Genomic DNA, 13,105 nt, shown 5'->3' with positions numbered 1-13,105 from the left:
AACATCCTGAGGTCTTCCCCGAGGGCGCAATTTTCGAATCGGGTGACAAAAAAGGCAAATTTTTAGCATTCCATATCTTGAACCTTGTTGCTGTATAGAAATTATGTTAGTCTTTAATATTCACCGCCTTTAAAACTAGAATTGAAACATATCCCATAAAAAAAATTAATTAAAAACATTATTAAAAATTTTTTGTTCATTAGTTTTGATTAACATACTGCAACGGTTATCCCCTTATCTCATGTCCTACAAGCCCCACAACCACAGTGAGGGAATTATGTAAGTAACTCGTGCCATTTTTTTTTTAATTTCGTTCGAATCAAAATGGACAGCTTTATATACATGTATATAAAAATATTGAATGCACGTCCACCCCACTATAGAGGTCCACCTTTTCCTTAGGTAAAACTTAATCAAACTGGAGAAGGACAGTTTTACATAAACCCTTAGCATGGTATGTACCAAGGACCGCCAGAAATGAGTGCTCACCTCAGAACACGTTGCGACTTGAAGAGAGCGGCTTGCGGTCTTTGATGGTGGGTCTACCCACTTGGTGCAGCTGGGACCTGCAAGAAAGTTAATGCAGCTTGCTATATACCCGAAAGTAACAAAGACAAAGCCAGTATTACATAAACCCCCAGCATGGCATGCACCAAAGACAGCCAGAAATGATTGCTCACCTCATAGAACACTTTGTGCGGCTTGAAGACAGCGGCTAGCGATCCGACGGTGGGTCAACCTGCTTGGTGTAAATGGGAACTGCGAGAAAGTTAATGCATCACGATCATCTGGTGGGCTAGTTGGTTGATCATATTGTTGAATTAATGTTAATGCAGCTTGTCATATACCAGAAGATAAAAAAGACAAGGTCAGTATTACATAAACCCAAGAAGGGCTTGTAACAAGGAGCACCAGAAATCATTGCTCACCTCGGAGAGCACTCCACGCGGCTTGAAGAGAGTGGCTTGCAATTTTCGTTGCTGGGACCTGCTATGTATTTAATACAGCCTGCCGTATACCACAAAGACAAAGCCAGTAATACATAAGCCTAAAGCACGACATGTCCCAAGGACCACTACAAATGCACGCTCACCTCATGGAACACTCCATGTGGCTTAAAGAGAACGGCTTGCTATCTGTAATGCTGCGTGCACCTGCTTGGTGCAGCTGGGACCTGCAATAAATTTAGTAGAGCTTGCCATATACCATAAAGTAACAAAGACAAGGCCAGTTATACATAAGCATAAAGCACATGTCCCAAGGATTGCTAGAAATGCTTGCTCACCTCATAACTCTTTCAGGCACAGAAGTTTTGTTGAAAATAGAAACCTGATTTTATTGTATAAATAGTCAAGTACGGTACTAAGAACACTATTTTCACAAACTAAAAAAATGTATTACCGCGCAGTGACCGCATATGAGGTGGTCATTCCTGGTGACCACCATGCTGAATGGGGTGGCACTTATTTTTTATGGCAGTCAGAAAAACAGTTTTTTTCTTTCCTGAGGCAGAGTGGAACATCACACGTTTCGCACATCCACGTTGTTCTGGACGGCTTCGTTTTGGTGCTGCACCTTGCACACCTGGGGTGTGTACATCTTTTTGGTTGGTGCTTGCTCTCAGTCAGGCGGACGTTCGTGTCAACGCGGGGCTTTGACTTTTTCAGTTGCACAGCTGCATCGGTAGAGGACCTCCTCTTGGCTTTGGAGGCTACTTGTGCTTCAGCAGTCAATGATGAGATCACACTGTGGCGAAAATCCTTCATTGTCATCCGCTCAGCTTCTTCAATCTCCCTGAAGATTATGTATGCGTTCACCACGCAGCAGTCCAGGAAGGGAAAAAATATCCTGTGCCACCATTTTGTTGATTTCCGATCGATTTCGTACTGCCCTTTCATTTGGTCAAACTTGTCTACAAAGTTCATGTTTTTGTTATAGTCATAGAGAGCAGCAGGGCATGGTACCTTGGTGACGGTCCCATCCTTGTTTTTGCGGTCGACTTCAGCCTCCTGCGTAAGGTCGTGGAAGTTCGACAAAAGGTGGACAGTTCTCTTGTCCTTCCACTTCATGCAGCAAACACTCTCATCACTGACTGACCAATCAGTGTTCCCTCTTTCCATTTCTTTGTCGGCTTGCAACTTGGGCAGATGCTTCCGGTTGTGGTTCACTGTTCCGCACGCATATATTCCCTGTTCCCTCAAGTCCTTCAGGAGACCATAGCTCGTAAAATAATTATCAAAGAACACACGGTGATGCCTCCCAGATATGTCTTGACACAATTTCTTGACAACCTGTGCACCCAACTCTTTTTGCACTCCGCTTTCGGACCTTCCAGAGTAGATTTCAAACTTCAAATTGTAGCCGGTGCTGGCGCACAACATCCATACCTTGTATCCACGTTTCACGGGCTTTTCGGCATGTACTGCTTTAGGGAACTCCTGCCTTTGAACTTGATCATTGACTCGTCAATTGCGAGGTACTCCTTTGGTAGGTAGTTTGTTGCAAAGCTTCGTGAAAGTTCCGATAAAAGTGGCCTCACTTTATAAAGCCGGTCGAAATCAGGGTGGGCTCTTGGTGGCTGTAGCACATTGTCATTTAGATGCAGATAAGACAGCAGCCAACCAAATCTGTTCACTGTCATGATCTTCGATATGAATGGGTCATGCAGGTCCGGCACGCTGGACCAATAATCCCGGTAGCTTGGACTCCGTTTTATACCCATCAGGAGGTTCAGACCCAAGAAAGATCGCATCTCTTGCTCTGTCGTAGGAGTGTATGGTTTTCCAGCCTGCTGGGCATACAGGTTCGTCTGAAAAACCACTTCTTTCGTCAAGGAAGGGCTCCATAAAAGACTGAAAATAGAAAAGGGATCTTTTTCTTCTAAATCGAGGATATGGCTTTGGAGCCGAGTGTCAGCCAGGAATTCTAGTGGTGGGTGCACCCTATAGCTCGGACTCCACAAAGGAACCTTTGCTGGGGCAACGGGAGTATCATCGTCTGTTTCCGAGTCGGTGGAATCACTAATCACGCGGCAATTCCTTGGCGATGTGGGGGAGGTGTCCCGAGCGCTTCCATTAGGCGGGCGAGGTGGTTCCCAATCGCTGTCGCTGTCACTCGTGTTGTCCCCGCCAGTAAGGCTGTCAGTGTCTGTGGGGATTTCTTCGCAACCATCTGAAACGGACGTTCACGTTCCTTGAACAGGATCCCCTTATCACACATCAAAATGCGAATGCCACCTCCATTGATGCATGGTGGTTACTGGTGGTAACCACCACATTGAAACGGGCAGCATCGCGTTTTTATAAAACGAAGCAGTTACTTCTTTGAACCACGTGCACGTTACACTTATTCACTGTCTCACCCAGAAAAAAGGAAGAGGTAGAGCAAATTCTTACCGCCATGCTTGTAGAAAGCTTTCGGATGAAAGGTCGGAGGCGCCATGGCACGTGTTGCACGAAACGGAAGTTTTATTTCTGAATGGAAGACAGCGCGGGGGAAGCTAGCGCCATCTAGAGTTATGAGGAGGAAGCTCGAACAAGAGCGCCGTTGGTGGTTTTTGAGCTAGACCACCGTGCTGCAAGGGGAAAAAATGTTGAAAAGGTGGTCACTGGGGATAACCACCGTGCCTGAAAGAGATAAAGCACCCCATGCGACTTGAAGAGAGCGGCTTGCAACTTGAGGGTGAGTGCACCTGCTTGGTGCAACTGGAACCTGTATTAAATTTAATACAGCTTGCCTTATACCCACAAAGTTACTAAGACAAGACCAATATTGCATAAGCCTCCAGCATGAAATCTCCCAAGGACCACTAGAAACGCTTGCTCAACTCGTAGAACTCTCCATACGGCTAGAAGAGAGCGGCTGGCAATCTTTGGATAGTACCTACGGGTTAGTTCACCTTTCTTGATGAGCCTGATCACTTTCGGATAAATGCCGCTCTTTGCGATATGGCATGGTGCACACCTGGTACCTCTTTTGAGGTTTATCTGGCCAAAGTACCTATAACAAAAATATAACAATTGGGTCACACACTGTAGTAGCCAGCAATACCATAAGAATGGCAAACGTTAGATAAGGGAATAAATATAAAACTATGTTTATAACCAAAAATATGTTAATTACCTTCTTAAGTATTTGTATAATGGGCTATGCTGCAATTGCAATTTTAAACGGAGACATTATTAAAGCCCAACCTAAATGAAACACTCTTGTGAAAAAGCAGCAAGTTTTGAGGTAATCCATGTTTTTCGGAAATCGCCCGTTAGAGTTTTGGGGTTAGATTACTCTCTTTAAAACTGCAATTGCGAAGAGGCCCATTAAACCGCTAAATAATAAAATTAATATTCGTAATATTAATATAATACATTTATTGTATCTAGCGGACATCAGTTAGCATGACGGGCACATTAAAGCCAACATGAGGCTTGTGGGATATGCCACCCTAAAATTAACTGTCCAACATAGCCATACTTTGAGCCCGAGTGCAAAGTAAAACAACTATATACAGACGTCATTAGGATGTCACGGGTGTCATGTGACACAGTTAGATGCAGACACACACCATACACATGCACACCAACATATGCAAATGCAACGTTAGGTTTGCAAATAGCCACTGTAAAAAAGAGGAAGCAATTATAACCTCGTAAAGAAAAAAATCATACACTAATGATAAATAAACGTAACTATACTAAACACAAATAACGCAACTATACCAAACAGAAATTCATTAAACCGAGTCCAAAGGGGAAGTGTCACGGCCGGGTGTCTGAAGCTGCACAAGTGTAATATACAGTGACATAAAAAAAGAAAACTAAAAAGCCATGTAATTAAACAGTGACTTTACAATTTTGGTTAATTAGTAAACATATTTTGACCTTTATCCGCCTGTCTAATGTCCGCGGAGCCCTACAATTATACAGTGAGGACGGCATCCACATATATATCACCTTCATTTTCCTTTACAATCCGTTCAAGATTACAAAAAAAAAAACTATATCACAAGACGTTTTCGACGTCATTTCAGCTGTCTAATGCCTCAGGTGTGCAAATGAATGAACAGTACTCATCAATGAGAAATGAAACAAGAAAGCGCATAAAAGTAAATAATAAGATATAAACTTCTGCGAAGCCGATCAGCTGTTGGGTATGCTGAGCTAATTATTACGATTTCGCGAATGTTCACCCCTAAACTGACAGTGCGGTGGAAGCTGCATGTTCGTTTAACCAGTTAACTGTCGATTCAGCACAACGTGATCACCGCCTTTTTGCATACTCACGCGGGGAGAGCGAGGTCATGTGATAAGAGGCTTTAATTATAGTTGGCGAACAAGTAGCTTGCACCGCACTGTCAGCGTAGGCGTGAACGGAATATAGGACATGCAAAAACCTAATATATATGTACCGTATTTTCTGGGCTATAGTCCGTACCTGGTGTATAGTCCGCAGGGGCAATTTTAGGATCCAAAATAAAAGTTCATGCTTAGATACTTAGATACTCCGCACCCGGTGCATAATCCGCGTGCCGTGCATAGTCGGCACCTGGTGCTTAGTCGACACGAAAATCTTATAGACGGCACACCTTGACACATGTCTGCTTTCTTAGCACACAAAGAAGCCTATAATATACATTAATCATCATTAACATACTCTTTCACTCACAAAATCCGTGACATCTCCTCATAATGAACGATCTTGAGAAACAAAATTCGTGTATAGTCCGCACGCGTTGAGTCCGCACAGTCTAAAATTTCAACTTTTAAAGATGTATAGACCTTGGGCTATAGCCCGGAAAATACGATATAAAAAATAAGCACACTGTTAAATATAAAGTCAGAGCCAGCAGCGAGCTACAGAGTGGATGGTTAAAATAATTAACCTTCCCAACTGCTTGAAAATTTCCCGTCAAATTACGAGGGCGGCCAATATCTTTGTGTACGTCATAAAGACTCGTGAATCGAGTGCATTGGAAACTTCCGTTTTCGAAGCAGCTAAAACGTCGTTCAATGACATTGCATCGTCACAAATGTGTTAGCCGCTCGCTTATGTTGTCCGGCTGCATGAATGTGGTTGCAAAAACAAACACAGAAACTAAGCTTCCATAAAAGCTCGTACTCACGAGTTCTCTTAAGAGATAAGGCGCAGGGCTCTGAGTAAAGGCGCCGCCGCTGCAGCACGGATAAGTAAACACGTGCATATTATAACGGAAACATAACGTGCTGAAAAAGAAACACCTAAAGCACGGTGTGTCGGTGGACGTCCGTGTTCTCAGACCGCGGATTTCGAACACGCTCGAGCGCTTTCCGTCTTCAACCAAAGCACTCGAACCGCGAACATGGAGAAATATTCAATTACAATACGTAAGCAAGACATTGCAAGGATAAAGTCACATTGCATACCTTGAAGTGGGCGATTTAGTCGTCGATGAGCTGATGAGGCCCTGATGCATCACAGAACACTACACTGACCACGATGACAACAGCAACCGAGGCGAGTTCGACGAACGCCCGAAGAGCAATAGCTGCTGCAACCTCTGTTTGCGCCTGCGCGGCACGGGCGCACGACTCAGAGCAAAACAACAGAGATGGGAAAGAGCAGGCGGCAACAACAAGGTGTTGCAACAACCGCAACAACGCACCAACACCGCCATTCTGCGAGAGAGGAGGGCCGCAAAAGAGCTGCGGGGCTGCGCGCTGCCCGGCGGGGCATTCAACTCCTCGCCATCTGCGCATGCTTGCACTCCTGGGATTTTGGCTTTTCTGGAAGGCTCGGCTCTCGCGCCAAATAAATAATGAGGGCATCCTCGTATTTTGAAATGCTGAGCGTGCCCGTCTTTTTTGACGAGGAAAAGACACGTAAAATTGACGTAAATGTTTTACAGTGTAGCTCCCCGCCTTACTACTCTACATGAGATATTAAATAAACCTCCCATAAATTGAATCAAAGTAAAAATTTGCATTGATTTGAATACCGAACACAACGAGTGCTTGAGAAATAAAACTAGCCAATTAAAATTGCACAACTATTCAGTGATATTAAGCACATTAAATTGAGGCATATCTCCCTTAGGGTATACAATGGGCTCGCGATAAATCAAACTCGAATATTTAATACTTCTGGTTAAGTCAAACAAATTTCAAAACTTTCGTGACATTTTTTTTCTTCGCTCCTTGAATCAAACAACAGGATCCAGAAAACTGCGCAGGTATCTGGCCGTTCGTCTCTATCTTACCCGATCAGAGCACCACAAATCTGCGACGACGCCTGAAAAAAGGCCCTGATTTGGTCCCTTAGGGGACAAACACCATGATCCATGAGGCCGGCAGCGCAGCGGAGTCATCAGATGCATCCAGCATGTCTGATGACTCTAGCATCATTATGAGCAACTCTGACGACAACGCAGGCTTTGCTCTGGTAAAATCGAAAATGACCAGGAAGAGAAAGCATGTCTCGAAGGAATCTGCATCCAGTGACGACACCATCATCACAACGCCAAGCCCCGGCCTCACCGTCGTCGTCAAACCTGCAGATCCGAGCCAAATCGTCACGAAGGTCAATCCTCTAAAGCTATCTAAGAAGTTAAACGACATTGCACCTGACGGAGTGATCCTCATCAGACCAAACTACCGACCTAATCTTCTGGCGATCGACAAGTGAAACACCGAGTCCAAAAAACTCTGCTCAAAATGACAAGCCTCTGCGGAATGAAAATCACTGTATATGAGGCACATCAAAGATCTTCGGCTATTGGAATCATCCGTGGAGTTTTTTAGGAGATCATAGAAGCGGACCTCCAGGAAGGGATACGCGCGACTGTCCCTGTCACCCATGTGAGAAGGCTAGGGAAATCAGATATCGTCAAGCTCGCTTTTGCCACAGAAACTACTCCAGAGTACGTCACTCTAGGCCACACCAGATTCAAAATCCTACCATACACAGACAAACCACGGCAATGTCCAAAATGCAGTTGCTTTGGCCATGTTGCAAGTGTATGCAACAAGGTGGAGCGGTGTAGTCGCTGTGGCGGCAACCACTAACGCAGTGCCTGTGAAGCAAAAGAACCGCAGTGCATCAACTGCAAAAAGAACCACAAATCGACATCACGCCAATGCACCTTCTACAAGACAGAAAAAAAATATCAGCCTACTGCAGCGAAAACAACGTCAACTACACAGCTGCCCGATCTGTGGTGAAGCCATCTGGCCCCAGACATCAAGATCCTGAGCAGAGATGTCATCACCGCCAAAGTAACAAAATCGAGAAAACATCGCAAGTTGTTGTGGTACCCCCAGCGAGAGATGCAGACTTCCCACCTCTGCCAAGCCATTCAACTGACTGGACAAATCCTGTTCAAACGTCACCTGGATCTTCACACGGCCAACACCAAGAAAGCGTCAGCCAATCGAAGAAGCTTCAGTGGGTTCCAAAGCAGCTCCATAACGAGTGTAAGGCCCCACCGCTTTTAAGATCGAGTGAAACACCAAAATCACAGAGCCTGGGAAATGCGCTACACACGATAGCAACGCTGATTCGTAATCTTCTTGTTTCCCTTGATTCTCCACTGGCACAAGCTACAATCACAATCATAGACATCGCTCTTCCTCTGATCAGCTCCTGGTGCAGGTAGGGAAGGTCCGTAACAACTCATTCATTTTTCAGTGAAATGCTCGAGGCCTCCGGAACCGTCTTTCAGACTTTCGTCAACTAACCTTCAAATATCAATTCCCCGTAATAGCAATATCGGAATCACGTGTTACTCGAACATTACGCTTGTCCGGTTATGAAGTATTCCCCTCAAGTCGTGGAAGAAGTCCCAGCAGGCTTTTACTGGCGATACGTAAAGACCTCACATATGTGGTAGACGATGTAAATCCCCATCCTACCGATGAATACGTGGCAGCAACAATTAGCAAGGACACTACGGTTCTAACAGTAATAGCTGCATATATTGAACCAAGAGCCAGATTCGACAAAGACATTCTAGACGAGCTAATTAAGGCAACCCCGTCTCCACATATTTTGACTGGGGATTTTAACGCCCACCATTCTTTATGGGGAGGGGTGAAAACCACAGTAAGAGGAAAAAATATTTTAAACATTGCTCACCAACACAACCTAACTATATTGAATGACGGAAGTCCAACATTTATTAAAGGTGCAACACTTAGCAGCTGCTTAGATATCACGCTGGCATCGTCTTCCATTTCGCCCCCACCTCGCTGGTTTGTAGACATCGAAACTCATGGCAGTGATCACTTTCCGACTTACACATCGATACCCGTACTAAATAACAGTCGCCGTAAAAAACTCCTTACATATACTAACTGAAATATGTTCAGCGAAAAAGTTGAAATAGCATGCCAGGAGATAACCACAATTGAAGATTTTTCTAATATTATTGAGAAAACAACGTCGGATGCTACAAAATCTTTAAGAATGCAGATCAGCCGAATAGCTGTAGATGAGGAGTACGAACAAGTTCAAGCCATCCGTCGACGAGCCGAACGAAGGGCAAGAAAAACTAAAAGTAGAGAAGATATAAGAAAGTCCAGACATGCGCAAAGAAAGGTGCAACGCCATCTCGATAAACTTTCAAGGAAACGATGGAGATCGAACAGTGCTAGACTGGATCCCAGGAAGCCTGTAACGCAAATACGGCATATGACGCGAAGTTTAGGTTCCAGGCCGCAGCAAACTTACTCATTTCGTTCGATCGCACTACATCGGCAAGTTACACAAAAGGAAGTGGCAAAAGATTATTGCTTGCAGATTACTCGCGACTCCTCAATATCATACTTGGCTATCCCTATAGCTAGTCATAACACTGCATCAGTGCAAAACGATGTCATCGACGCTCCATTTACTTTAATAGAACTGAAAGAGGCACTGTCTTCAACAAACAAGAACTCATCCGCTGGTCCAGATGGTGTCCGCTATTCTGCATTAGCACATCTTGGTAGCGCGGCTAGAACATTCTTACTCGATGTCTATAACGCTTCCTGGGAATCTGCTAGAATACCAAAAGAGTGGAAGACTTCACGAGTGATTCCCATACTTAAGCCAGCCAAGACCCCTTTGGAGATTAGCTCATATCGACCCATCGCTTTATCGAGCTGTGTCGGGAAAGTCGTGGAAAAAATGATACTGTCACGACTCGAATGGGACCTCGAAAACAGAGATACTTCCTACATGCATGTCAGGATTCCGCCGAGGAAGGAACAGTGTTGACAATGTTTTAGACCTAGTATCCACCATTGAACAAGCAAACGCGAGCAAATTGAAAACAACTGCCGTCTTTATTGTTATAAAAGCTCCCTTCGATTCTGTGGATTATAACGCCATCCTTACAGATATGAGAAAAATCGGTCTAAGTACAAGACTATGTACGTGGGCCTCCGGTTACCTGAAAGGTAGACACATCTTTATTTCCACTGAAGATGGAGACACCGATCTCTATGAAGTTACAAGAGGAGTACCCCAGGGAGGTGTCCTGAGTCCCACTCTTTTCAACATATCTCAAATTCATCTTGTCAAACTGCTTCCGAAAAGTGTGCATACATCTTTTTACGCCGAAGATATTTGCTTCTGGGTCTCTAGCAGATCGTTATATATAAACAGAGCACGTATACAAAAAGCAATCAATATAACTGTAAAATACCTCCATTCACATGGAATGCAAATCTCCCAAGCCAAATCCGCTGCTATCGCCTTCACGAGAAAGGATACAAGGAGATATCCCATTCTAATAGAGGGGACAACAATTGAATACGTCAAAGAACATACATTTTTAGGAGTGACCCTACATCGATCTTTGTCATGGTCCCCACACATCAGGCGCATAAAGCAAAAACTGAAGTCCTTCACACAAATTATTAAAATGATAAGCGGAACGAGATGGGGATGTTCAGTAAGAGCACTTTTGACCCTTTACAACGCTCTGTTTGTCGGGCTATTACGCTACTGTATTTCAGTCATGCATGGTATCTCCAAGTCGTCAATGAAAGACCTGGAAAGTGTTCAAGCACAGGCTCTAAAAGTTTGCCTAGGACTACCAAAATGCACATCAAACATTGGAGCTCTTGTTGAAGCTAGAGCAATTTCGCCCGGTATCCTCAGAACCCAAGAAACTATTCGAGTTCACCTACGAGACCAAGCGCGCAGCCAAGCACATCATCTGGCGAATATTACGGAGGCTTTTCGAAGGTCATCTCGCAACCCCATGGGTATACTCCAAATACTTTTGAATTAGCTAAAACTCCGCAGCAAGCACCGTGGACGTGCAGTTCCATCGACATTAAATTGAACATCACCGGTGTTACGCAAAAAGCAGCAACCCCAACACCTGTTATGATGCAGCTAACACTTGAGTATATACATCATGCCTGTCTCTCATCGCGAAACATATATACGGACGGGTCAACTAACTTTATATCATCATCCATCGGAGCCTATATTCCGTCAACTAGCATGACAATCAAAACGAAACTGAGCCATATTACATCCTCGACAGCAGCTGAACTTGCGGCTATCCGGGCAGCTGCTGCCTACATCAGCACCCAAAACCCCCAGAACTGGACAATATTTGTAGACTCTAAGTCCGCTCTCAGCGCACTCATGCATAAAAGAAAGAATAACGTAAATGCTCAACTGATTTATGACATAATGCAGAAGTTCCATGATGTGAGGTGTCAGGGACATGAAATTGTCTTACAGTGGGTACCGGGGCATAGTGGCAAACCCGGCAAACATTTGTGCTGACAAAGCTGCTAGGGACGCCCACTAAGCTGATAATACCTGTGCAATTCCACTGTCAAGGACAGATGCAAATGATATAGTCCGAAAAATTGGGAGAGAAATATCATCCAGACTATGGACAGATCCATGCTACTACTATGCGCACTTGGAACATATTGACCCGGAATTAAAGTTTCGAATGCCGGGAAATATAAAACGACGAACAGAAACTGTGCTGCATCGAATGCGCTTGAATGTGGCTTTTACTAGAAAATATCTTCATATGATCGGCCAAGTAGATTCACCGCATTGTACAGCATGCTCAACAACACACGACATTAAACATGTACTCTGCCATTGTTCACTATATAGTTCCCAAAGGAAAATACTAAAACAATCCTTGAAGATACATGATCAGGACATGGAGCTCGGCCATATATTAGGACCCTGGACTTCAGTAGCGAAAGAATCCAAAGCGACCAACGCTTTACTCCGGTTCTTAAAGGACACCCGCCTGGACCAAGAGCTGTGAACTGCCATCACTCTTTTTAATTTACGTGTGGCTATTTATTTTTCGCCAATCTTTGAGTGCGTATATATGTGTATTAGTATGTGTGTGGGATGTGTGTGGGGGAGGGGGGATACGAGTGGATATGTGATCTCACTCTTTCTTTACTTCTCTACTCTGTCTGCTGTCTCTCCGCTCTCTTCCTTTTCACGCAAAGTAGCAAACCAGCACTCACAAGCAAATTGACCTCTTTGCTTTCCTGTAAATAAACATACCTCTCTCTACCACAAAACTTTCGTTGACCCGCTACGTTTTCCATCTATTCATAAGCTGCTTAACTCGAACGATGTTTTCCCGTAATTCATACTTTTTGTTCTCCCGGCACCGTTGAGCGCACTTCTTTTGGAGCACCGGTGCACTGCGGAGAAGCAACACCCGTGGAGCTTGTTCCGCTGGTGTTGCTTTTCCGCAGTGCACCGGGGCTCGGTAAGAAGTTTGTTTAACGGGGTTAAAGCACAGCAGAACCGTATATAAACTGGTTTGCTAAAAGAGTGCGAGAGATAAAAGGGGAAAGTGCTACCGGCGCTTTCCCCATTGCTGGAGCCTTAAAGACAGCGAAAGCCCCAGATGAGAGGCTTTGACGGTGTTCGGTGTAGGCGTTGCCCAAACTTCGTTCGTGCTTTGTTTTCTGTTTTAAACTCCCAAACTTAATTAGAGCCACGGGCTTGGATGTCAACAGTCCCCCGGTCATCAAGACACCATTGCTCAGTTATACGGTGCAAAATAACGACAGAAAGCGTCGAATACTGTCCGAGAGCCTGTGTAGCTTGCACGAAATCCGGCAAGGCGAGTGCGACTGCAGTG

General features: G+C 44.5%; 1 protein-coding gene and 1 pseudogene across 1 annotated transcript; one reads left to right on the top strand and one right to left on the bottom strand.

The window, feature by feature from the left end:
- Positions 1-1,463: 1,463 nt before the first annotated feature.
- Positions 1,464-3,441, bottom strand: LOC115310598 (piggyBac transposable element-derived protein 4). The gene is made up of 3 exons (XM_029969002.2): positions 3,362-3,441; positions 2,540-2,852; positions 1,464-2,438 (listed from the first exon to the last, which is right to left on the bottom strand). The coding sequence occupies exons 1-3, from the start codon at positions 3,439-3,441 to the stop codon at positions 1,464-1,466; spliced, it is 1,368 nt and encodes a 455-aa protein (XP_029824862.2).
- An 8,308-nt stretch (positions 3,442-11,749) lies between these two features.
- On the top strand, positions 11,750-12,346 carry LOC121834233 (annotated as a pseudogene).
- Positions 12,347-13,105: the final 759 nt, after the last annotated feature.

Source organism: Ixodes scapularis, unplaced genomic scaffold (genome assembly GCF_016920785.2).
Source record: "Ixodes scapularis isolate PalLabHiFi unplaced genomic scaffold, ASM1692078v2 ptg000827l_1___fragment_1__unscaffolded, whole genome shotgun sequence".
NCBI lineage: Eukaryota > Metazoa > Arthropoda > Arachnida > Ixodida > Ixodidae > Ixodes > Ixodes scapularis.
Note: the sequence above shows the minus strand (reverse complement) of the source record. Positions and strands in the feature narration are given on the sequence as shown.